We start from the raw sequence: 26407 nt of genomic DNA on the forward strand, positions 1-26407 counted from the left end.
GGGCTCCCGGCAGCTCCGTCACTGTCCCTGTCCTCCTGTCTGTCTCCATCCCTGTCCCCATCCCAAGCCACGTCCCCATCCTCGTCTCTATCCCTGACCAATTTCTGTCTCTGTCCCATTCCCATCCCCGTCTTTATCTCTGTTCCTGTCGCCATCCCTGTCTCGTTCTCCTCCTCTTCCTTCTCCTCTTTCTCCTTGTCCCACGCCTCATCCCCATCATCCCCATCCAAGTCCCATCCCCATCATCCCCGTCCGAGTCCCATCCCCATCATCCCCATCCTTGTCCCATCCCCATCATCCCCACCCGAGTCCCATCCCCATCCTGTCCTTGTCCCCATCCCATCCCCACCAGGTGGTTCCCATGGACGGGCACCTGCAGCCCCTCGTGTCAGGTTGTCGAGGCCGGCCGGGCGCCCACCCCCAGTGCCCCCCATGGCAGGGGAGCCACCGGCGGTGGCCACGTCCAGGAGCCACCGCGTCCCCGGCCAGGGCAGTGCCCGAGCACCATCTTGGTGCCACGAGCATCCGCAGGTGACTCCGGCGGCCTTCAGGCTTTGGGGACGGCGTTTCGCCTCGTTGGCCCCCAGAACGTGGCCTGGGGGCCAGGGCACGCCGATGTCCCCGTGCTGAAGGTCTCGGGCCTTGCGGCAGAACCCTCCGGAGCCCTCGGAGGGGGCTGCGGGCGCGGGGCCGGGGGGGCCCCGGGGGGGCAACATCCGCAATGCGGCAGCTCCCAACGTCACGAGCCGGGGTGCGGCGGCTCCGCAGAGGGGCTGGCTCAGCCCGGGGCCCGGGCTGCCGCAGTGGCCTTGGGCGGGGACGGGGACAAAGGGGGCACCCCAAGGCCGCCGCCACCCCGGGATGGCGGCAGGGCCGGCGTTGGGGCGCGGGCGGCCGGCGGGGAGCGGCCGGGTCCCGCCCGGCGCGGGGCCGGGGCCACGCGGGCGACCACGGCGCGGATTGGGGCGAAGCCGTCGCCCTCAAAGTCACGCCAAGGATGGCGACGGGCTCGGCCTCGCCCGCGTCCCCCTGGCACCGCCGTCCCCAAGCCATCGCGGCGCCAGGGCGGCGTCCCCCAGGTGAGGACAGAGCTGTGGTCACGGGGGGCTTCTCTTCCTTTCGGGTTGCTTGGCTGAGCGCCACGGGGTTCTGGGGCTTCTCGGGGGTTTTTGGGTGCTTCAGGAGGGGCGTTGCTGTTGGAGCCCCAAAGGTGGGTGCAGGTTGGGGACAGGGCTGTCCCTGCTGGCGCTGACCCCTCCATGCGCGACGCTGCCAAACCACGGCATGGGAGCCCACTGGGACGGCCGAGCCCGGCGAGCGCCGCCGCTCCTCTTCGTCCCCAAATTCGAGGCCGGACGGGGTGCGGGGGCTGCGTCCTCCAGGGGGGTCAGCTCCCAGCACTGCACCCGGGGCACCCCGAGTTATCCCGGGCCCGCTGGGCTCGTTGGGGCCTCGGCTTCAACCACACAAAGGAGACTTTGTGCCTTCCTCCTCCTCCGCCGCGGCCGCTGGGGACGGTGTCGCTGCCAGCCGGGGGTCCGCGGCCGTCCGGGGGGCTTTGTCACCGTCTGAGGGGGCCGCAGGTTTCTGGGGGGCCTGCGGCCATCCAGGGGGTCTCAACCATTTGAGGGGGTCTGCGTCCTCTTGGGTGGGCTCATGCTTTTGGAGGATCTTCAGCGACGAAGAGGGTTTGCAAGTTTTGGGGGGTGGTTCAGCAATTTTGGGGGCTTGCAGCCATCCAGGAGGTCTGCATCCTGTTTGAGGTGTTGCAGTTTCGGAGGCTCCAAAGCCATCAAAAGTCTTATCAAATTTTTTGGGGGGGTTTCTGCCATTCAGGCGGTTTGTGACCTTTCAGGGGGGTTGCAGGAGATATTTTGGAGGGGAATTGAACTTATCTGGATGCTTCAAAAGGATCCAGGAGAGGTTACAACCTTTTGGGGGTGTCTCTGACCGTCCAGGAGGGTTTTTACCTTTTGGGGGCTTGCAGCCATCCAGAGGAGTTGCAAATTTTGGGGGCTTTCAGTCATCCAGGGCGGTTGCAACCTTTTTGGGGGGGGTTGAAACATTTTTTTTGGGGCTGCAGCCGTCAGGACAGTTTGGAATTAATTGGAGGGGTTGCAGCATTCTGGGGGCTGTGGAACCACCCAGAGGCTTTGCAACGTTTTGAGATCTGGGACCGTTTTGGGGGGCTTGTGGCCGTCTGGGGGAGGTTGGCACATTTTGGGGGTCTGGGGTTATTTTGAGGGATTTGCAGCCAGGGGGTGGTTGGCCTGGGGCTGGGATTCCTGGATAACCCTGCAAAAGCAGTGGCTGGGAAACTCCAGCATCCCCATCCCAAAAACTCCACCAGCTGGGCTGGGGACCGGCGCCTCCCCACCCTCCCCGGAGAGGCGGCACCGGGGCGAGCGTCTCCCCTCGCTTGGCCATTCCTGAATCATTTTGCCAATCAATAATCATCGATTCCCGTTTTTCCTGTCGCCGTTCCGAGGCCGGAGGCCGGGCCGGGGGCGTCGGGCTCCTGCTCGTGGAGGATTTGGGTGGAAATCCAGGGGAAAAAGGCAGGTGCGAGCTCGCTACTCCTGTTCTGTGTATGGCACTGGTAGAATTCACTGTGCAACCCCGCGGTCAGTGAATTACCATAGGGCCATAAACAGAGCAGAGAAAGACCCGCGAGCGCCGCGGGGCCGTCGCCGACGCCGCCTGGCCCGTTTTGGCACTAGCACATTTTTGCTTTGATTTGTAGCTTTTGAGCAATTATGTGTAGTGCCAATATGGGAGAGGGCGGAGAGAGCAGCGCCGGGCCGGGGACGGAGGAGCGCCGGGGTTTTGGTGGGGGGGATGCCGGGATGGGGTGTGGAAACCCCTCTGGAATTGCTGGGGTGAGGGGGGGATGTCTGTCACGGCCACGCCGTGGTGACACTGAGGTGGTGCCCATCCCAACGTGGTGTCCCAGCCCGTTGGGGACACCTCGGCCAGGCCGTGTCCCCATGGTGGCCACCACGAGCAGGATGGACCCCGCACCGCGGTGGCGACTCGCTGGGGTCGAGCCGAGTGTCCCCACGGGGATTTCTGGGGTTTTCTGGCCGGATGGGTGAAATCTCATTTTTTTCCTCTTTCTTGCAGCTCCCCAGGCGCGGCCGCGTGTCCCTCGCTGTCCCCAGGCTGGGCCTGGCTGTCCCCGGGGCTGCCTTTGGCAATGGTAGAACTCACACTGGTGCGGTAGCAGGATCCGGTGGTTCTAGACTTGCCAACTACGGCCCCGGGGCACCGCCGCGGACACGAGCCCCCCGCGTCCCCCCGGCACCCCCCAGGCCCCCGGGGCTCTGCTGCCGGGCCGGGAGGGCCCCGTGGGCTCCGGGGAAGGGCCCATCGGGTGCGGATGTGGGGGGATGCTGCGGGTGTCCTGCGCACGAGGTGTGGGGGGTGCCGAGAGGGGCGTCTGGCATCGCAGCCCATCTCCACGGCAGGGGGGTCACCGGGATCTGCGGGATTCCGGTCATTGGAGCAGCGTGGCCGCGTGTCCCCGCGTGACTCCGGGCGTCAAGGGCTGATGCGGCCCCGCGGTCCGGGCAGGGCCCTGTGGGGGTGGGATTAGGCACCAGCCCCTGCCCCAGCCCCGGATCCAGCCCCCGCTCCCGGATCCGACCCCATGCCACCCCCGTGCGGGGAGGAAACTGAGGCACGGATGAAGCAGCTGGCGGTGGCAGCTGCCACGTGTCCCCTGCCTGTCCCCAGTGCAGGAGCAGGATGGTGCCAGCTTTTAGGGGACGGGGACTATGACGGGAGGGGCGGCTGCGGGCTGTGCCGGGGTGGGGGGCTGTGCACGGCCCCTTCCCCCCCAGCCCGGGCGCGGGGCGGCCGGGATGTGCCGGGGTATGTAGGGCAGCGCTGGGTGATTACGGAGCTTTCGGCGTAAGCCCGCCGAGATTGGATCACGCTGGATTAGGCTGCACGCTCCAATCATCCTCCCCGCGCCGGGGGGCAGGGAGGGACGGACAGACGGACGGACGGACAGGGTCCCCATCGCCCTGCTGGGGCAGGTGGGGGCTGTGGGGGCACAGGCGTCCGTGTGTCGGTCTGCTCGTTCATCCGTCTGCTCGTCCAGGTAACAAACAGCCAGCGTCTGTCCATCCCTGCAGCCACGTCCGTTGGCTGTACGGACACCCATCCCCTGTCTGTCTGTCTGTCTGTCCAGGTGTGGAATCATCCATCCATCCTCCTGCCTTGCCTTCCATCCATCCATCATCCATCCATCATCCATCTATCCATCCATCCATCCCATCTATCCATCCATCCATCCATCCCATCCATCCATCCATCCATCATCCATCCATCCCATCCATCCATCATCCATCCATCATCCATCCATCCATCCATCCATCCCATCTATCCATCCATCCATCCATCCATCCATCCATCCATCCATCCCATCTATCCATCCATCCATCCATCATCCATCCATCATCCATCTATCCATCCATCCATCCCATCTATCCATCCATCCATCCCATCCATCCATCTATCCATCCATCCATCCATCCATCCATCCCATCTATCCATCCATCCATCCCATCTATCCATCCATCCATCCCATCCATCCATCCATCATCCATCCATCCATCCATCCATCCATCCATCCATCCATCCATCATCTATCATCCATCCATCCCATCTATCCATCCATCCATCCATCATCTATCATCCATCCATCATCCATCCATCCATCCATCCATCCATCCATCCATCCATCCATCCATCATCCATCCATCATCCATCCATCATCCATCCATCCATCATCCATCCATCCATCCATCATCCATCCATCCATCCATCCATCCCATCCATCCATCCATCCATCATCCATCCATCCATCCATCCATCATCCATCCATCATCCATCCATCATCCATCCATCCATCATCCATCCATCCATCCATCATCCATCCATCCATCCATCCATCCATCCATCCATCATCCATCCATCCATCCCAACCATCCATCCATCCATCCATCCATCCATCCATCCATCCATCCATCCATCATCCATCCATCCATCCATCCATCATCCATCCATCCATCCATCTATCATCCATCCATCATCCATCCATCATCCATCCATCCATCATCCATCCATCCATCATCCATCCATCCATCCATCCATCCATCCATCCATCCATCCATCATCCATCCATCCATCCCAACCATCCATCCATCCATCCATCCATCCATCCATCCATCCATCCATCCATCCATCATCCATCCATCCATCCGACCCTCCCCAGTGGATTTAACCCCACCCCACTCAGCAGCGGGGCCCTGCCCTGCCGGGGGGAGGATTTTTGGGGGCTCAGGGGTGGAGCACCCCCACCCCCAGGAGCCCCACCCCTCCCAGAGGCTCCACCCCAAAGTTTCTGAGGTCAAATCCTGCAATTTGGGGCCACTTTTGCAGTTCAGGGCACAGCAGTGCCGGGACGGGGAGGGGGTAGAGGCAGAAAATCCACACCAAGACCCCCCCAGTGCCTGGGGGACCCCCTGTAACACCGGGCTGGGGGAGGGAAGGGGTCCAGCCCCACCAACCTGTCCCAGTACGAGCTGGGGGTTACTGGTGCAGGTCCCAGTATGAGCTGGGGGTTACTGGTGCAGGGTCCCAGTACGAACTGGGGGTTACTGGTGCAGGTCCAGCCCCACCAGTCTGGCCCAGTACGAGCTGGGGGTTACTGGTGCAGGGTCCCAGTACGAGCTGGGGGTTACTGGTGCAGGTCCAGCCCCACCAGTCTGGCCCAGTACGAGCTGGGGGTTACTGGTGCAGGTCCCAGTACGAGCTGGGGGTTACTGGTGCAGGTCCAGCCCCACCAGTCTGGCCCAGTACGAGCTGGGGGTTACTGGTGCAGGATCCCAGTACGAGCTGGCGGTTACTGGTGCAGGTCCCAGTACAAACTGGGGGTTACTGGTGCAGGTCCAGCCCCACCAGTTGTCCCAGTACGAGCTGGGGGTTACTGGTGCAGGTCCAGCCCCACCAGTCTGGCCCAGTACGAGCTGGGGGTTACTGGTGCAGGGTGCCAGTACGAGCTGGGGGTTACTGGTGCAGGTCCCAGTACAAACTGGGGGTTACTGGTGCAGGTCCAGCCCCACCAACCTGTCCCAGTACGAGCTGGGGGTTACTGGTGCAGGGTCCCAGTACGAGCTGGGGGTTACTGGTGCAGGTCCAGCCCCACCAACCTGTCCCAGTACGAGCTGGGGGTTACTGGTGCAGGGTCCCAGTACGAGCTGGGGGTTACTGGTGCAGGTCCCAGTACAAACTGGGGGTTACTGGTGCAGGTCCCAGTACAAACTGGGGGTTACTGGTGCAGGTCCAGCCCCACCAGTTGTCCCAGTACGAGCTGGGGGTTGCTGCTGCAGGAGCTGCCCCAGCAGGAGGCCCCGACCTGCTTATTAAAGGCCGATTAACGAAGATTAAAACCTGCCAGCAGCGTCTGCCCGGCCGAGCTGCCTCCCCCGGCCCTGCTGCCGGACCCGGGGCCCCTTTGGGGCACCCCAGCCCTGCCGTGGGGTGTCCTGATGTCCCCAGAGGTCCCCAAAGCCCCGGGGCACCCTCTCGGCCGAGGATTTGCTCCAGCTGTGGGAACACCGTGGAGCTCCCCAGGTTCTCCAGGGAAGCAGCCCCGTTGCTCCTTCCTCCCTCTCTCTGTCCTTCCAGCTTCTCCTCCTCTTCCTCTCAGCCCCGGCCTCCAGGAGCCCCCCAGGATTCCCTGGATCCAGCAACCATCCTTCAATAAAGCTGCTGAAACCCATCCCTGCGTTTCCCGGCTCCTCCTTGGGTTTGCACTCCCCCCCAAAAAAAAAAAAAAAATCATCGGCCCTGGGGGTGACAAGAGGCTGAAAATGGAGGAATTCACCCCAAAAGGCAGCTCAGCCCCTGGGGGGATGCTCCAGCACCCCCAAGGTTGGTGCTGGAAGATGAAAATGAGATAAATTGCACCAAAAAAAACCCAAAAAAAAAAAGGATTAAACCCCAAAACCATCCTGGTGATGCTCAGCTTCTCTCCAGCCCCAGCATGGGAGCAGGGAGGGATCAAACCCCAAAACACCCAGCAGGAAGGGAGGGATGGCAAATACTCCTAAAAATCCCCCCAAATCCCCCAAAACAGGAGAGTTGGACACCCAGGTAGACACATTTGTAACAATTTATTGAATGAGGCAATAATAGACACTGGGAAAACAAGGGGGGGTCCATGCTCTGCAATTTGCCTGGTTTTTGTCTTTATTTTTTTTTTTTTTTGGGGGGTGGGGACTGAAAGAACCTCATTTCATCGCCAAAGAAACACTGACTTGGAAAGCCACCGACATCTTCACAACGACGATAAAAAAATAATCATTAGAAAAGGGAAAAAAAAAACCCCAAAAAACTTCATCAATTGGAGAACCAGGACCGTTTCTATGGAAAATCTCCCTCCCCTCGGAAAAAGGACCAAAGAACTGTATACAAAGAACATTTGATAGGTTTGTTTTTGTGGTTTGTTTTTTTGTTCTTTTTTTTTTTTCCCCCATATAAAACAAGGAAATACAAGAATCTGAGAAAAACTTCCTCGAAGGCAGAGCGAGACGTGAAGAACTTGGAAATCATATTTAAAAAAAAAAAAACAAACCCTGAAATAACCCCAAAAATGAAATCCCATGGGAAGTGCTTACGGGGAGGGGGTCTGGTCGGGCACCAGGGTTTGGCCCGTGGGGATGCTGAGTAAAATCTGCCCCCCAAAAAAACAGCCCAGCCCACCCCAAAGGCTTTTTTGGACCCTCCTGGGAGGGTTTTGGGGTTAAAACCGTGCACAGGGCAGGGTGGGGCAGAGGGGCCCCCCAAAGGGAAGGGTCTCGCTCGCATCCCCCCTTCAGGCAAAGCTTTTCCTGGAGGAATTGCAGGAGGAGAATTCGGGGCTGGCAGCGGGGAATGGGACGAGCCCGAGGTGGCTCCTTAGGGAGGGAAATCCCGGGAATGTGGCAGGAAAAAAGGGGGGGACACGCAGCCAGAGCCCCTTCAGAGGCGCTTCCGCTGCGGCCTAGAGCCACGAAATAATAATAATAACAACGACATCAACGACAATAATAATAATAATAAAGGAAAAAAAAAAAAACAACCAAAAAACACAACAACAACACAACCCCGAGGATCTCAAATGGCAGGTAGGAGAGCAGAGAAGTGGGAACGGGTCTCCAGTGTGCACCAAGGGCAGCCGAGCGGGCGCGGATCCTCCGGCAGGCTCCTGGAAGAGCATCGTCCCTCCACGAGGTCTGCACCCCCCTGCAGTCACACATGCAGCTTCTTTTTTTGTTTTTTTGTTTTTTTTTTTACTTTTCCCAGGAGAGGAGTCTTTTTTTTTTTTTTTTTTTAATCCTTTTTGTGGTTTGTCGGGTTTTTTTTTTTTTTTTTGGTTGGTTTTTTGTTTGTTTGTTGGTTTTTTTTCCAGGGCGGGTTTTTTTTTGTTGGAATATAAAAGTCCATGTTAAAATCTTTGATACCTAATTTGCTGTTGAGGTCGGTGCTGGCTGAGGGTGTCCGTGCTGGGCCCCAGCCTCCTCCTGCTTGATCCCACATGGGGGAAAACGGGGCGTAAAGGGTCGCTTTATTTCTATTTTCTTTTCAACCTCCTCAGAATCAAAGTCCCGTCACAATTTGGCTTCTCGTTCCTCCAAGAGCAGAGTGGCGCTAGAAAAATGCACTTTACACACATCCTCCGCCAGGATTTGTTTGTTTGGTTTTTTTTTTTTTGTTGTTTTTTTTTCTATTTTTCTCGATTTAAAAAAAAAAGAAAAAAAAAAAAAAAGAAAAAAAGGTCAAGTACACCTTTCGTTTCCAAAGCTGGGAGACTCAAATGCCACCTTGATTGCATCTCTGGAGAGGCGTAAAAATAAAGAAACGACGTGGAGGAGAAGGGCCGCGGCGGCGCCGGCCCGACGGTCACTGATCCAAGGTCACCACCTCCACCGCCTGCCCGTCCATGGTGACGGCCGTGTCCGCTATCCGCGTGGTCACCGGCGCCATGGCCACCTGCACGGGGCCGTTGCCCTGCGCCAGGCTGGTCACCACGGTCTGGTACATGCTGACGGGGATCTGCACGAGCCCTGCGGGGACACGAGGGACAGCGCTGGCACCGGGAGGGACGCGGGAGCTCCTGGGGCTGCTGGGGGGAATCCTGAGGAGCTGCCCCAGGGCTGGAGCTCCTCAGGGAGAGCTGGGGATGTTCTCCTGGAGAAGGGAGGGATCCAGGGAGAGCTTCCAGCACATTCCAGGGGCTCCAGGAGAGCTGCAGAGGGACTGGGGACAAGGATGGAGGGACAGGACCCAGGGAATGGCTCCCACTGCCAGAGGGCAGCCATGGATGGGAGATTGGGAATGAGGAATTCCTGGCTGGGCTGGGATTGCCAGAGCAGCTGGGGCTGCCCCTGGATCCCTGCAATGTCCCAGGAAGGACTGGAGCACCCTGAGATCATGGCAGGTGGCCCTGGAATGAGCTTTGAGGTCCCTTCCCACCCAAACTGGTCCAGGATTCTGGGATTTGGGACACTCAGGAGCCATCCCGAGGGATTTTTATGGAAAATGGGGATAGAAAAGAAAGGAAAAGGGAAGGGAGACCCTTCATGGCTTCCTGAGATTCCAAGTGAAGCCCCTGGGTCCATGAATTTCTTAGAGAGGAGATGGATCCAGTGTCAGGCTGGGAGAGCTGGGAATGTTCCCCTGGAGAAGGGAAGGATCCAGGGAGAGCTTCCAGCACATTCCAGAAGCTCCTGGAGAGCTGCAGAGGGACTGGGGACAAGGATGGAGGGACAGGACCCAGGGAATGGCTCCCACTGCCAGAGGGCAGCCAGGGATGGGATTTGGGAATGAGGAATTCCTGGCTGGGCTGGGATTGCCAGAGCAGCTGGGGCTGCCCCTGGATCCCTGCAATGTCCCAGGAAGGACTGGAGCACCCTGAGATCATGGCAGGTAGCTCTGGAATGAGCTCTGAGGTCCCTTCCCACCCAAACTGGTCCAGGATTCTGGGATTTGGGACACTCAGGAGCCATCCCGAGGGATTTTTATGGAAAATGGGGATAGAAAAGAAAGGAAAAGGGAAGGGAGACCCTTCATGGTTTCCTGAGATTCCAAGTGAAGCCCCTGGGTCCATGAATTTCTTAGAGAGGAGATGGATCCAGTGTCAGGCTGGGAGAGCTGGGAATGTTCCCCTGGAGAAGGGAAGGATCCAGGGAGAGCTTCCAGCACATTCCAGGGGCTCCAGGAGAGCTGCAGAGGGACTGGGGACAAGGATGGAGGGACAGGACCCAGGGAATGGCTCCCACTGCCAGAGGGCAGCCAGGGATGGGAGATTGGGAATGAGGAATTCCTGGCTGGGCTGGGATTGCCAGAGCAGCTGGGGCTGCCCCTGGATTCCTGGAATGTCCAAGGAAAGGTTGGACACTGGGGCTGGAGCAGCCTGGGACAGTGGGAGGTGTCCCTGCCCATGGTCTGGGTTGGAAGTGGATGATCTTTAAAGTTCCTTCCCACCCAAACCATTCCATGATTCCATCCATGAGAACCAGCCATCAGGAAGGGCAGTGGCCCCACCACCCAGCTGTGTCCAGGCTGGGTGAAGGATCCAGGCCCAAGCTGGGTGAAGGATCCAGGCCCAGGCTGGATGAAGGATCCAGGCCCAGGCTGGGTGAAGGATCCAGGCCCAGGCTGGGTGAAGGATCCAGGCCCAAGCTGGATGAAGGATCCAGGCCCAAGCTGGATGAAGGATCCAGGCCCAGGCTGGATGAAGGATCCAGGTCCAGGCTGGGTGAAGGATCCAGGCCCAAGCTGGATGAAGGATCCAGGCCCAAGCTGGATGAAGGATCCAGGCCCAGGCTGGATGAAGGATCCAGGTCCAGGCTGGATGAAGGATCCAGGCCCAAGCTGGATGAAGGATCCAGGCCCAGGCTGGATGAAGGATCTGTGCCTCGGTGGCCTCGCCGAGCTGGACCTGCCCTCCCTGAAGCCATCGGGATGGGAGCGGGGATGGGATGGGGTTGAGATGGGTGGCAGCACCTTGGGGCCCACACCCCAGGGCCGTGCGGCTCCAGGGAGGGAATAAGGACGAGGAGGAAAGAATTAATGTAATTTCTGCAGGAGGAACCCAACCCAGCCATGTTTTTGCGTGGTGCAGCAGGGACCTGCTCAGCCACGTTTTCCTGGAGGCAGGGATTGCTCCCAACCACCTCACAGCCCACCAGAGACCACCCACTGACGAGGAACATGCTCCCCACGTGCGCTTCCCACTTGATAGTCCCACAGTTGGGAACTGTAGGGCTGAGAAGGGGAAAAATTTGGCTTTTCCCATCTCCTGTAACTCTGCAAGTCACCCAAACACCTCCCCACGGGTGGCACGTGAGAGGATCCCATTGCTGTGCATCCGTGGACCCCGTTACAACAATTCCCTTCCTCCTGCTCCCTCTCCAAACCAGCCAGGTCCTTCTGCCCTCCCAGGGAAAGTGTGGGACCAACAAGCCCTGGCCAAGCCAAACCTGCTCCTGGCACTGGCCCCAGGCTCTCTCTCACACGTGTATGTGACACATAAAACAGAGAAAGGAAAGCAATCCCCCTCCCTCAGCCCTTCCCAAATCCATGGATGGGCCCAGCTAAGAAGAAACAGCTTTTCCCAAGGCTGGCCCAGCTGCAGGAATGGATCAGATGACTCCAGGCTGAGGATGGAGCTGGCAAAGGTTTGGGCTGGGAGGAAAACGCCAACCGAGGAGGCCCCCGAGGGTCACTGCGATGTGAACGGTGCAAAGAGGTGCAAAAACCACCAAGGAGCACTGGGCAGAACTGGGCAGGGGAGGGGAATGGCAAATCCTGCGGGCTGGGAGGAGAAACTCCATCGTTCTACTCCGGCGTTATCCCTGTGCCCACCTCCACCTTTGGCTCGGCCAAGGGGGATTTGGGCAAGAGAGAAAATGTAGACATTTCAGAAACCACCCACACCTCTGCTGGGGGAAAAAAAACAGCTTTTTGAGGTCAACAACTCCTTGCAGCAGCAGCACAGGATGGATGGGCAGCCCTGCCACGACACCAGGCCGCCGAGCGAGGCGTTCCCGAAAAAGCAGCGCGACCCCTCTGCCGGCCACGGGCACCGGTTTGGTCACGGGGGCGGCCCCGTGTCCTCGGCTAACTCGGTGTGCAGACAGGAAAGCTTAGGAGTTAATCGTGCTGCCCAGGTGGGTGACCCCGGCGCTCCTCCGGCATCCCTCCCGCCGGGCTCCGGGCGCTCCGTGCGCTCGGAAGTTTCCCGATCCAACCCGGAGGGGTCGCGGCCACGTTGCCCAGGCCCAGATGAAGAATTGGTTCCCTGGTTGGGTGTTCGGCTCAAGCAGAGTCAGGAGGAGGTTCCCAGCACGCTCTCGGGTCAGTGGGGATTTCAGGCAACGGAACGAATGAGAAAACAGAGCTCAGGCTCAGCCCTGCTGAAGAAAATCTCCGAGCAGACCCCTCGGGGGAACACAGCACATCCCAGTTTAGGCAAGAGCTGGAGCTCTGGCCTGGGATGCACCTCAAATCCCCGCTGCAGACCAACAAGCCAACTAAGCCCTTTGGGTTACTTGGGCTGTAAACCCAGAGGAGATCAAACGACACATGGACAACGCAAGGAGCAGAGCCACCACCGCCCGCGTGGGCCACGGACCACGCCGCGCTCGAGCCACCATCCCTCCCGTGCCGTCCGGACGCGCCAAAACCGGGCGCCGGCGAGGCCTGAGCACCCACGGGGGGTATTTGGGAAGGGCGAGTTAATTCGGACAGGGCTTGGCCACCCCTGGGAGCGCGGGGAAGTCTCGGGGAGAGCCGGCGCGGCGCGGATCCCGTTGGGCGTGGGATTAACGCAAATCGCCTCAGCAGATGACGTGGCGGCCCTTCCTGCCAGGGGTGGTGGCAAACCAAAGGAGGAGAGGGCTGGAGAGTCTGCTGTGCATTAGAGCAGAGCCGATCGCCCTTGGGAGGGAGGCGATTAAAGCACTGAGATGCTGTAATCAGGTCTGGGATTGGCCCCGCGCCGCATCTGCTCAGACCTGCACCCTGATTAGCCCTAATCTAGCTGGCATATGTTAATCTAAAGCGTGGATTTCAGACCCTTTCAATTGTATTAAAAGCAGGAAATCCATTAGACCAAAAAAAAAAAAAAAAAAAAAAACCCAACCAGCCCCAAACCAATTTCTCGAGTCTTCGGAAAAATTTGGAAAATACATTTCTGCAAAGAAAGTGGAGCGGGGCCGGCAGGGAAATGGGATCCCACTGGAACCCGTGGCTGCTCAGCCCAGCTCCTGCCTGGCAGGGAGAACAGCAGAGGTGATGGAGCAGCACAAACTGTGGCCACGGGCTGCCAGAAGATGCAGCCAGGCTGTGCCTTTGCTTCCCCGCCGTGAAGCCACCCAAAAAAGCCCCTCCTGTCCTCGGCAGGGTGAGGAGCCAGCTGCAGGCAGGCAGCACAAGGGAGGCAGCTGGGCCAGGACCAGCTCCTGCCACACCCCAGAGAAAGATGGTTTTGGTGGAGGAACAGCTGGATTTGGGATGAAGGAGGGTCCAGCATGGCCGGTGATGCCATGGGGGGAAGGGGCAGGACACGAGGGTGGCCAAGGGAGGAGAAGACCCACAGCCTTCAGGAGATGGAAAATGAAATGTTTGCCCTCAGTGGGCAGAACTGGGCATGCTTTGGTCTGCCTTTCCAGGTGTAAATACATCAAGGCTGATGCAGGTTAAGTAGGGAATAATAATCTTTTCTGATTGTCTTTCCCCCACTAAGACACGAGCTTGAAGGGCAGCATGGAAACCTGCACTTAGGAGGTGGAAAAAATCCCAGATGACAGCTAAATATAAGGTTGGTGAAGCTCTGGAGCAAAGTCTCCGTCACTGGAGGTGTTTTAGAGGAAGTAAGACTGAGGCTGGCTCAGGAAAAGGGTTGGTCCTAGAGAACCCTGAAGCAAAAACCATTTCTACCCTCACCAGCTGCACTTTTGGAGTGTTGCTGCCAACACTGCTCAGCACAAACATTAAAATGCCCCACAATTGATTTTTGTTAGATGTTTCCTTTGACTGGGAACTTGGTTTGCAAAGATTTCAAAAAAAAATCCTCCTGAGGTGATTCTCCCTTCTGGGGAACTGACTTGAGGGGCCTTCAAGAGGTGGAGGAGGGGGACAACCAGTGGGCACGAGGGTGTATTTCCAGGGAGATAAACCAGCTTCTAACCAGGTCCAGCCACAGCAGCTGAAACAAGAGCTCTCAAAGTCAGGGGTTACCCTGACAAATCCCAAAGTGCCAAACTAAACGTGTCCCTTAAGGCATGAGGTGACACCATGGAAGGGGTTTCACCCCAAACCAGCCTCAGAAATAAAGCATTTCAGGAATCCCACCACACTCGCGGTGACAGAGGAGCAGAAGGCAGCTCTCAACACGGGCTTGGTTTAAGATAAAATGAACTGCAAGCTCAGCCCTCCATCTTTTAGCACCTCAACTGCAAGAGCATCCATGATTAACTCTGACATCTTTCAGGATGATCATTGGAAGAGTTTTTCCCATCAGAAATGGCTCAGTGCCCCATTTCTGGAAGTGTCCAAGGCCAGGTTGGACGGGGCTTGGGGCAGCCTGGCACAGTGGGAGGTGTGGCTGGAACAGGATGATCTTTGGTCCTTTCCAACCCAAGCTGGTGTGGATTCTGTGGTATTGACAAACCACAAAACCCCCATGCAGTGATTTAAGCTCTGAGAACTTTCCAGGCTCACAAGTCACAGCTCTTCCCTACAGGACCTCTGTGCCAGCCAGGTCCAAACATGAAGGTTTCTCCACCAAATTATCTGCAAAAAGCTGCAGTCCTCATTCAAGATCTTCCATTATCTGTCTTTTCAGGAGCTACTCAGATTAAAACCCCAATAAACAACAATTTAATGAGGCACCTGAAGCTTTGATATCAAAGTTGAATCAATTAAGTTACATCACAGCCCTGACTTTTCCTTAGGGCGGAAGATAAATGCAGGAGATGAGGTCCAACATTCCCATCCACAGCTGCACGGGATGCAGCCCTGGAGTCACTGCCTCCTTTCCTGCACCCACCACACCTCCATGGCCACGTCTCATCTCTCAGGCTGCCCCCGGGGGTCACCTGCCTGCTTAACATTGGCAGGGACTCCTTCTTTCCTGAGCTTTTCAAGGAATGCCTGGACGTGGCACTCAGGGCTCTGGGCTGGGGGGACAAAGTGGGACTCGATGACCTTGGAGATCTTCTCCAAGCTCACTGAGCCAGTGAGGGATTCTTTGGTTCCTCTGGATGTGCTGCAGGGAATTTTCCTTCTCTGCTCACTCAGAGTTGCTGGTGACCCCTAAAGCCACTGGTTGATCCGGGACCTCCCGCCCGACGCCATCGGAACGGGACTGGTCAGGAGGCAACACCACATTTGCACAGCTCAACCTTCCTCCCACCCACTCAGCTCCAGCAGAATGTTGCTGTTTTGCATCAAGGTGTTGTTTTAAATAAAATCCAAACACTCAAACTTGAGGTTTGTCTCCAAATCTCTATCAGGGACCAACCTTCCTTCCCTAGCTGGGAGCAGCAGCATCTTTGGGACATTCCTGGTTTCTTCCACCCTCTGAGGAGGGAAGGGCTATGGCCTAGACAAGACCTGAAACATCTTTGGATTCATCTCCCTTATTTCCTCCAGATCTTTTGTGGGGGCTTTGAGTTTCTGGGGTTTGTTTTGGATGTTTAGGGAGTTTCTAGACTTCTTTTAAGGCTGTGGCACTTTGAGATAAAAACCACAGGGCTGGAACTCCTGATTTACAGGAATTATCTCCTCTGGAACCTCAGCACTTCCATGGAAAGAGGAAAATCCCAGTGAGCTAACCGGATGCCCAGACCCTTCCCTGGCACAGCAAAGACCCACAGTCTGCAGCAGTGGTGACAGCCGTGTCCCTCACTGGTGACACCAGTGACACGGACCTGCAGTGAGGACAGTCCCAGAAGGAAAAAAAAACCAAAAAACTTGCAATGATGTTTAACGTGGAAAACAATCTGAAATCCCATGTTTTCCGTTTTTTTTTTTTTGATGGAAAAACTCCCAAGGAGAGGGTGCTTGGGAAAAGCAGACCAGCAGTTTGGTGTCCTGGGGGTGGATTTAGGCTCACACCTTTTGCTTTGTCTTACCTGAGGCCATCTGTCCCCTCCTCTCCCCTTCATGGGGCGAATTCAGAGCTGGAGAACAGGCCCTGGGCATCACCTGGGGCAGAATTAAGCTGTCCCTGCTTCAACTCAGTCCTCACCTAGACCTGCCCCTCTAGTGCTGGGTCTCCAGGGCGTGGTACCTTCAACTGGAGTCGATTGTCACTTAGGAGGGGTGACAAGCACAGGGGATGTGTCTGCCTGTGGGGAGGAAGGTTTTTCCTGGGCTCCGGGGCTGGAAGCTTAGAGAATAACCTGTCTAAGCCTCTGTGATGAGCTGGCTTTGGCGTGGACACACCTGAGAAGATTAGAAGTCTATCGTGGTCAATCATCTCTACACGAAACACAGATAAAAATAGAGAAAGTCCAAGCCCCAAAGGTCTGCTCCAGCTGGGCTTTGCTTTTTCCCCACGATCTGCTGGGTGTGGATACAAAACTCGGGGCAGGCAGGGGCAATCTGTACCAAGCTTCTCAGGAAGCAGGTGAAACATAAATTTTAAGGAATTTAGAGATTTTAGAGGAGCTAAGATTTTAGTTAGAAATAAGCCTTACTAGAGTTAATTAAAATAATAATAATAAATGAGTAGGCCTAGATGAAGTAAGGAGTTAGTAGTTAACTAATAATTGATTGCTTGTCAGCACAATGTTGAGTTAGCTGGGTTTATAACGAAGAATATAAATTGACAAAGAGCTTTTAGGAACATAAGACAATTGTGGACCTCCTCTTTCTGAAACCAACTGAAGACAAGGAATGGGAGTTCTACCAAGAGTTCATTTGTCAGATTGGCATTGAAAAGGCAGAAAGGTCAGAACGAGGAAGACTTCATTTACTTCCTCATTTTGGGACCCCTCCCCATGAAAGGGACACTGACCCATTTCAAGGAACAAACTACACATGCTTAATAGCTTTTGGAGTGATCAGCATACGAAGCAAGGAATGGGATGTACCAAAATGATGAATATGTGTTTGTATTTTGGGTATTCAATACTTGTATGGATAAAAGACTCTGTAATCACCTGGGAGCTGCGGTGTGGATTTGGGAGCGATCCCACACACAATAAACACACACTTTCTAACTTGAAACTGTTAGAGAGTTTTGTCCGTCACATCTGGATATTGGTACTAGATCAATATCCATATTTTTTAAATAAATCACAGGGAGAGGAAACACCTCAGAATAAATCAGAGCCCGTTCTTCTTCTCAGCAATCAGGTGTTAAACCATGAATGAGATTCTGAACAATCACCTCAAAGGGATCCCCAGTAGATTTTTCCATAAATACTTTGCTGCCCTGTTATGCTTTTAACATCCCCAGGGGCTCTCCCAGAGGAGGAGATGGATTTTTACACTGCTTTTTTAAACAGCTTTTAGTGTCCTGTATTTTCCACAGGTTTTTATTAATGGCTACTGTGTGAAGCATGCAGGGCACCACTTGAAATTACAAAACCATTTTATTACCATTTTATGTGATATCACCACATCCCAAAGGCATTTCAACCCCAAATGGTGTCCAGGCACAAAAAACAGACAGACAGAGCCCCTTTAACCCCAAGAAACACCAAGAGGGAACTAAAGGCCCAAGTGCAAAACCAGCTAAATCCCAGCATTCCAAACTACCACCACAAAAATCCACTCACCTGATGAACCCTCTGCCACGTTCCACTTGCAACATGAATAGTCTGCTGCTAGGATGCCTGACAATGAAATGCAAGTGTAAAAGGAGAAATACTATAGCTGGAGAGAGGGATTTAGTGGGGTGATTAATGTATTCATAGGAAACGCATCCTTTGGTTTACTGGATGAGTGCAAAAATTCAGTGCCCACATAGGAGTAGCACCCCAATATCAGGCAGAGCAACGAAAATATTTCTAATTCCGCACAGAACGTTGAGTGTGTAAGTGGGAGGTAAAGTGGGAGGTAAGAATAAGGCACTGCCAGATATTTTACCAACATTTAGATGTTTAATTGGCCCAGAGAGGCCCAATGAGGAAAGTCTGCACTGAAGCAGTGAAATCCATCACGGAGAAGCTCAGGCCACCTCCAGCAAAGCTCTCCACAATTCCCACCGTGAGAGACGAATGAGGAGCAGAAATGGCTGCCAAAGTAGAATTTCTACATATCCCAGGAGCACGAGGCTGGGAAGTTCATGAAATCCAGGCACTCCTTGGGGCCTGGGAGGAGCTCCATGTGATTTAAGGCTCTGAGGGCCTGGCTGGTTGCAGCGGGGCCGGTGCCGACGGATCACGTGCGAGCACGGACGCGGGCACATCCTACGGAGGCCTTGGGCACACGGAGACATAAAGCAGCCATTGTGCTGGCAGAAAGGCAGCCTGTAACCAGATAGGCCCTGGCTCCATCTAAAAGCCATTTTCCCAGCATTTTTTGCTGGTTTGCTCCCCAGGAGCCTTCCCTGCCACAACAGGATGCACATTCACGGCCAAGCGGCGGGTCCAACGCCACGGGTCCTCCCCCCGTGCCCCATCAGTGCCTCTGTGCCAGGGAATTCCGTGCTCTTAACCCAACAGAGGTGGCATGAGCCCTCCAGCAGAGCCTTTGGAGGAGAATTCCTTGGGAAGGCATTTAAAGCTTGATATGGAAAGCTGCAGCTGTGGTGATCTGCTGGAGCCTCATCTCGCACTAGGTCCTGCCCAGCTACCAGGAGGTAAGTTTGGCTTTTTTCCTCAGGGGAAAAGGGGCTGGAAATGCACCTGAAGGCTCCTTTTTTTCCTTTCTCCTCAAAGCACAGCCTCCAAATCCAGCTAGAAAAGCATCCCTGCTCTAAACCAGCACATCCCCTCCTGCAGCAGCGTGTCCACGGCCTGTCCTTTATAGGACAAGGGACACGTTTAGCACAGCTTCCCCCCAGGTAGGACCTGGCCCGTCCTCAGCGAGGTAAGCAATAAATCACAGCGAAAACACGGCTCAGATGTGGAACTCTTCATGTAAAGAGCAAGTTTTTACAGTCCACATTCCTCCTTTTTTTTTGTACACCACCGTCTCACGCTGCCCGGCAGGTGAGATGGGTTCCCACCTCGCTCTCCTGAGAGTATTTATCCTTGGAATGCTGCTGCCTCTGGCAGATTCCTCCCTTTTAAACTCTGCACATCTGGTGCTAAAAACAAACATTTTGGGCTCTGGCCTGGCAACTGAAGGCACAGAACTTTTGTGTCCCAACCATCCAGGCCTGGGGGTTTGGAAGTGTCCTTTGCACACCAAGAGAAAGCAACGATGGGTGCAGGGAGAGGGATGAGTTTGTTTTCCCAAAAAGGAGATTTCCAGTTGTTTTGTCCCTGTGGGTCTCCCCCTGGATGTGCAAAATGGAGATTTATGGGACATGGACCCACACAGACAGAATTTGTCAGGAGAATCAAGCAGTGCAAGAGCCCGTCCTGTCCCTTCCCAGGCAGACAGAACAGGTTGGAAAATGAAAGAGCTGTGCTGGTGGTGGCTGGAGAATTAATTCTGTTTTTCATTTGCTGGGATGGTTCATGCCCAAATTCTCTCAGATGGGAGGCCCACAGGTGAGGAAGCACAACTCCAACAGCAGCAAACACACACAAACCCTAAAACCCGTCAGAATCCAAGTCTTAATTTTCTGCTGGACTTCAAAGCTCTTAACATGTAATTCCTATTTGGAATTACACCAGGAACCTCTGAGAAGGACTTCATCACTCATCCATGGGTCAAAGCAATGGGAAATAACAGGGACCAAACTCAGTGCTGGCTCTGATTGAACAGAAACCCCCCCAGCTGCTGATCCCTGCGCCTTCAAAGGAGCTGAACATCCCCTATTTATGCCAGCAATAAAATTCCACTTCCATTAGCTCCATGTCCACCACTTAAACGCAGCAGTCCCAACTGACACGCCAATTAGAGCTCCCCTAATGCTTGGGAGTACAAAGCTTTGGGGTTTTTGGTTTTTTTTCCCCCCCGATGGGAAGAAGTGGAAGGGAAGAGATCAGGAGGCTCAGGGGAATAGCAGAGAGCCTTTCACTGTGAGGGCTCGGGCTCAAATCTGTCCTAGGCCACAGGAACAGATGGTCCCTCCCGAGGGCTGGGCTGTGGCTTACATGAAATAAGGGATTGTCTCAGGCCACTGGTGGACAATTTCTTGCAGCCACAAACATCCTGCTGGTGGTTTCTTGCTCGAGAAACCCAGGGGTTCCATGGCTGCGAAGCAACTGCTGCCCACCTGATCCCAAACACCTCATTCCTGCAGGGAACTGAGGGGAATTGCTGCCTGTGAGGTGCAGGAACCTGGATCTCAGGCTAAAGCCACCTGCCTTAGCTGTCATCAGCTCCTTGGACTTGTCAGCACCAGCACACAGTCACTGAACTTCCCCTGGGAGGTCTGAGAGGTTCAAATCATAGGGAAAATGGAGATGGGGAAGTTCAGGGATCTGTGGTAACAAGGGGGCAAACCCACAGGGAAAGGAAGTTTGCTCCAGTCTGTAAGCTGGGGATGGGAATCATAAACTCATGATTGATTTCAAACCAATTCTGAGATCCCTCAGCCAGTATCTTCCAATCCAAACCAATTTTGAGCTCCCTCAGCCTGTATCTTCCAATCCAAACCAATTTTGAGCTCGCTCAGCCTGTATCTTCCAATTCAAACCAATTCCAAGCTCCCTCAGCCTGTATCTTCCAATCCAAACCAATTCCAAATTCCCTCAGCCTGTATCTTCCAATCCAAACTAATTCCAAGCTCCCTCAGCCTGTATCTTGCAATTCAAACCAAATCCAAGTTCCCTCAGCCTGTATCTTCCAATCCAAACCAATTCCAGGCTCCCTCAGACTGTATTTTCCAATTCAAACCAATTCCAAGTTCCCTCAGCCTGTATCTTCCCATTAAAACCAATTCCAAGCTCCCTCAGCCTGGTATCTTCTCCAGGGCAGAACTGAACTTCCCATGGGCAGATGGCAAAAAGTCCAGTGAGTATCCCAGGAGCAGGAGAGGGTCCACACGAGCCATCAGAAAGTGTTACCCAGAGAGAGGAATTTGTATAACTGAGAGGGAATAAATTATGCCAAAAGACACGGAGGGTGGGAGGCAGAAGTCAAATTCGGGCTTAAAAATGCCACTCATGGTTTTGGAAAATATCCAGAGGAAACCACTTGGGGAGAAATGGTTTTTTTAAAAATCTTGGAACCTGTTGTGCAGCTCCAGGAGGGCTCCCAGGAGGAATCCTGGAAGTGAGGGCTCCTGGCCTGGCTTTTCAGGGATGCTTCCAGAGGCATCCAGTGGGGATGGGCTCGTGCAGCCTGTGCCAGCCTCCTGCCCCGGTGTGTGGAGCAGGGAAAATAGGGCGATTCCCTGGAATCTTCCTGCACAGCTGTTTAGCTGCTGAGGATTACTGCTGTCACATGAGCTGCTTTACAGCAAAGCCAAGCTGTCTCCATGAGCTGAGAAGGTCACTGGGAGACAGGGACAGACACATCACCCTCCTCTGCCACTGCCATCCCCAAGGGACATCAGGCTGTGGGAAAAGCGTTCCCGACGGTCAGAGGGCAAGGGAAGGTGGTTTCACCTCCTCCCCTCTGCTCAGCTGGACTCCACATCACAGGGACAGCCCACTGCTGTCCATGGACAGGCTCCAAGCAAAGTGCTGGGAGCTGGAGGAGTCCTCATGGTGACAAATGTGCCTTGGGTGCTCACCGGTGGCTGGGACAAAGCCACCCGCCAGTCACCAGCCAAGGGACACCAAGGTGCAGCTGCATCTCTTCAGACTCTTGTGCAACCTGCTGATGCCTCAAATAACACCCAGGAAATGTCCTCCCCAACCCCAAATCCAATGGCTGAACGGCAAGGAAGAGGAAAGAGCTTCACTTGGGAAAACAGAAATCTGCAAGTTCAGTGCAGCCACTTGGGGAAATTCATTAAAACCTCCCACCTTCCTCTCTCTGCCAGGGCAGGGCTGGTGCACAAGGAAAACCTTTCTGCTCCCAGGCTCGGGGGGCTGCAGGACAGGGCTCTTTACTATGCCCCAGAGGCATAGGACAGATGGGGCTGTGCTTTCAGGCTTTAAAATCAGACCCTGCTCCTGAGATCCAATGGGGAGGATAAATCCAGGCACCAAGTGATCCTCTGGATGTGCTGGGGAAAAAGCAATAGAGGAACTTGGGAGGTCAGAGCCGGCTAAAGCAGCAGCTGAAGCCCTCAGAAAAGAGGGGCTGATCACTTTTCAAGGCAAAGAAAGCCAACAGCCACCTGGAGTTTGGAGAAGTCCATCCAGGAAGCGGGGAATGCACATTCCAAAGAGGAGCAGGGATCCAGAGAGAACAGAAACCACAAGTGGCCCTCAGGGAGGAAACTTTGGCATAAAACAAAGGGCCACGAGCTTGGTAAATGAAGAGGCAGCAAACCTCAGTGCAGGGAGCAGCCCCAAGCTTCAGGCAGGGCATTTCTCCTTCCCCGGGGCTGCTCACAAAGCCCATCACCGACAGCTTGCTGGGATTTCAGCCAGCTTCCCATTTGGATCAGGTTGCACCCTGCACCCACTGAGAGCCATTAAGGGCCCGCAGCTCGCAGAGTGCCCCCGGGTCAGACGAGCCTCCAGCTTTCCCCTGCAGCGACATTTTCAGCTCTGCGAGTGGAGAGGGTGGCCTGAGCCAGCTCCGGGGCACCTGGCAGGGATGGCAGGAGCTGTGCCCTGCTGTCACCTACCAGCAGATTGCAGCAGGTTCTGCCGTGGGGGTGCAGGGGGGTCTCCATCTGCCCAGGGCGGTCACAGGTAATGAATTCCTTGGGTGGTGCAAGGAGTGGCACGGCACAGGTGGGAACAGCAGGGACCGCCCCAGCCTTGCCTGTGGTGCAGCACTGTGCCTTCCCACCACGGGTGGGGATGAGGCAAGCCAAAATCTGCCCAAATCTGCCCAAATCTGCACTGGGAGATGCTCCACAGCTGTGGAGAGCACTGCCCATCCTCAGCTGAAGGAACTGCCCTGAGCTCCAGGCACAAATTTAGCTCTGCTCTGGGCAGCAGCTCACAGGAGGGAGAGCTGGTACCTCTTTTTGGGGTTTCCTGGAGGAGCAGGATGAGCAGAGATGGTGCCAGCAGCACGAAACTGCCCTGGGATCTCTGCTGTTAAGCTGGAAGATCTGCCAGAGATGGGCTCAAAAAGCTGAGGCGGGGCTGCCACATGCTTCAGATAGTTTGGAATGAGTTGTTACTACAGGGAGAATCCAGCACACAGGAATTTTATCCTGGAGAAAGGAGCAGCAAAGCAGAGCTGGTCTTGATTTTGGCTTCATCTTTCTTTCATTCTTTCATCCACCCAGCTCCACACTGGTGGGTTTGAAAGTTCAGCTCCACACCCAGCACAGATGTGTCCAGCAGAAATGGCACAAAGCTGCTTTCCCCGGGCTGGTGGTGCCTTCCAGGAGCACCACAACCCTATCTGGACCCCCTGAGGAAGCTCTGCTGGTCAAGCTCTGCCAAGCCTCTGATCCAGGATAGGTTAAGCATGGAGGAGGAGGAGGAGACCTGGAAAAAGGACTCAGCAGCACTTCTGATGGGTCAGGAGAGATGCAGGACTGGGCAGAGCTGGATTTCTGCCCCCATCTGTGTCCGTCTCCCTAAGCCAAGGGTTATAAATAAAACAGCACCAGGCTGGAGAGGTGCAGCTTGTCAGGAGAGCAATTCCCTATCCGGGAGCCAAAACACCGATCCCAGAGGGTGGCACTGCTGAGATCTGCTTGCAGACACCCTGCAGAAACACCTCCATCCTTTCCATCCCCACCCCGGGCTGAAAACAGTGGCAAACAAGGAAATGTTTGTCTGTCCAGCTCTGTGCTTCCAGATTTAGGAAAAGATGCCAACTCTCCTGGCTGCCATCCCTTTCCTGCTTGGATTCAAGCACATCTCTTTTAGACAGGAGCTTGTCCAAGGATTAAAATTCCCATCTACTGCAGATACCCCAAAAAATTTGCTGTGGCCACAGAGCCATGGGCCCTGACAGCCCCAGACACCCAGACAGGGCGAGGAAAGCCCTATTGGTTCCCAAAGCCAAGTTTTTGGGGATTTTGACACAATAATGGAAAAAAAACCCTGGAATTTAATGTGAATGTTGGTGGTGGTAAAGCCAAATGAAAAGTCACTAAGAGTTCATAGAACCATGGAATGGTTTGGGTGGGAAAGGACCTTTTAAGGTCCTTGCAGCCACCCCCTGCCATAGCCAGGGACACCTTCCACTGTCTCAGGGTGCTCCAAGCCCTGCCCAGCCTTTCCTTGGACATTCCAGGGATCCAGGGGCAGCCCCAGCTGCTCTGGCAATCCCAGCCCAGCCAGGAATTCCTCATTCCCAATCTCCCATCCATGGCTGCCCTCTGGCAGTGGGAGCCATTCCCTGGGTCCTGTCCCTCTATCCTTGTCCCCAGTCCCTCTGCAGCTCTCCTGGAGCCCCTTCAGGGCCTGCCAGGGGCTCTGAGCTCTCCCTGGAACTTTGGTTTCTTGAAGACAGAGAAAAGCAGGATCCAAGGAATACAAAAACAACCCTTCACCTCCCAAAAGGCCTCTTTTCAGCACCCACCCTGCACTGAGCAGCTCCTTCTGAAGCCACCTGAATTCCTGAGGGGCCGTGAGATAAAGGTGCCGAAGCCTGGAAAAATATCATACAAATCCACCAAACAAACAGGCTTCAAATCCAACCCAAACCCACCAGGAGTCCCAGTCAAGCATCACATTCAGAGTGTTCCAGACTGACTAATTCCTGGTTTTGGGACAAAGAGTCACCATGCAAATTGTGAGATTTAACAAAAAAAAATAACCAGAATCCATCAAATATGAAATTTCTCAATATGACAACTCAGAAGACAGTCAGATCATCTGACTTTTCCAAGGGAAATTCAGGATCAGCCAAAAGAACTTCGGCTTCCTGTTAGCATGGCAAAGATGGGAAGTGCTTGAGGTAGTCAGACCTGCTTTAAATTCTTGCACCAGCCAACAGGCAGCTCCTCTTTCAAAATTTATGGCTAAAGAAGAAATCCTGCCAGCCTGGAGTCGCTAGCAGTCCTGCTCCCTTCCCTCTTGCAGCCCAGAACAAAAGGGAACATATTGCAGCTATGCTGAGAGAGAGAGAGGAGGGCTGCTGTCTATTGCTTTAAATGTAATGTTAATGCCCTGTAATCAGCTTTAATTTTTAAACAGACCCAGCCCTCCTGTCCATTTCCCCTAATTCAGGACACGTGGAAGGTAAATGGCCTGGGCTGTGACAGCTGGGCAGCCTGTAAGGCTCAACTGCCTGATCACAGCAATGGATGTCAAAACTCACCAGGGGAGGGCAAACGGGGAGGGCAGGGGAGGTGCTGGAGATGCTGGGAGGTCAGGGAGAAGCCAGGAGACAAGGCCAGGCTCATTTAGGGGCTAGGAGCTCCCCAGGAAAAGGGAGTGGGAGAAATGATGGAAGGGATGGAGCTGTCCAAGGAAAGGCCTCGGAGGTGGCTCCCTGCCCCAGGGAAGGGGTTCCCTTTTGGGATGTTGGGAACCCTGGCATGGAAATGCTGAGCAGAAATGGCTGCTGGCTTTTTGGGGCAGCATCAGGAGCTGAGTCACTCCTGGGGCCTCCCCAGGGCGCTGCCTCCTTCCTCTGTGCTCTCAAAGAGCAGCCTGGAGACCTCATGTGAGACTTGGATACAGAACAGGGGCACAAAACCACCCGGGAGGCTCCTTGTGTTCCTCAGGCACTCTGTGAAGAGGAGAGAGGCCTTGGAACATCCCAGGTGCTCATCATATCCAAATATCCCCAAAAATCACAGAACGCTTTGGGCTGGAAGGGATTTTAAAGATGCAGCTCCAGCCCCCTGCCCTCATGGCAAGGACACCTCCCCCTGTCCCAGTTTGCTCCAAGCCCTGTCCAGCCTGGCCCTGGACATTCCAGGGATCCAGGGGCAGCCACAGTTCCTCTGGGCAACCTGTGCCAGGGCCTCCTCCAGCCTCCCAGCTTGGAATTCCTTCCCAAAATCCCATCAGACAGTGGGAAGCCATTCCTGTAAGCCTCACTCCTCAAAGTCCCCATTCCACACCGGAGGCCTGCTGTAAGCTCTCCCTGGAGCCTTCTCTTCTCCAGGCTGAATAAAGACAATAAAATGATGTTTTTCTACCCCAAAAGGCCAAAGTGTCCCCAGAAATGACCATTCTGTGTTGCTATCAAGGAAACCTAAAGGAATCCACCTCCAGCCCCTGCTGGGTTGTGCGGGGCC

At 55.0% G+C, this 26407-nt stretch overlaps 1 protein-coding gene across 6 annotated transcripts in view; it reads right to left on the minus strand.

Annotated features, from left to right (window-relative positions):
* Positions 1 to 7165: 7165 nt before the first annotated feature.
* The window catches only part of NRF1 (nuclear respiratory factor 1), a 65261-nt gene continuing 46019 nt past the window's right edge, over positions 7166 to 26407 (minus strand). For 4 of the 6 annotated variants that reach the window (XM_077783724.2, XM_085569384.1, XM_085569385.1 and 1 more), the window contains exon 11: positions 7166 to 9116. In XM_077783724.2, coding sequence (XP_077639850.1) covers positions 8953 to 9116 — 164 coding nt within the window. In that variant the 3' untranslated portion in view covers positions 7166 to 8952. Of the gene's footprint in view, positions 9117 to 14655; positions 17904 to 26407 lie in introns of those variants that run through there. The other 2 variants (XM_085569388.1, XM_085569386.1) reach the window with 2 other exon arrangements.

Source organism: Lonchura striata, chromosome 1A, assembly GCF_050655825.1.
Source record: "Lonchura striata isolate lonStrDom1 chromosome 1A, ASM5065582v1, whole genome shotgun sequence".
Lineage (NCBI taxonomy): Eukaryota > Metazoa > Chordata > Aves > Passeriformes > Estrildidae > Lonchura > Lonchura striata.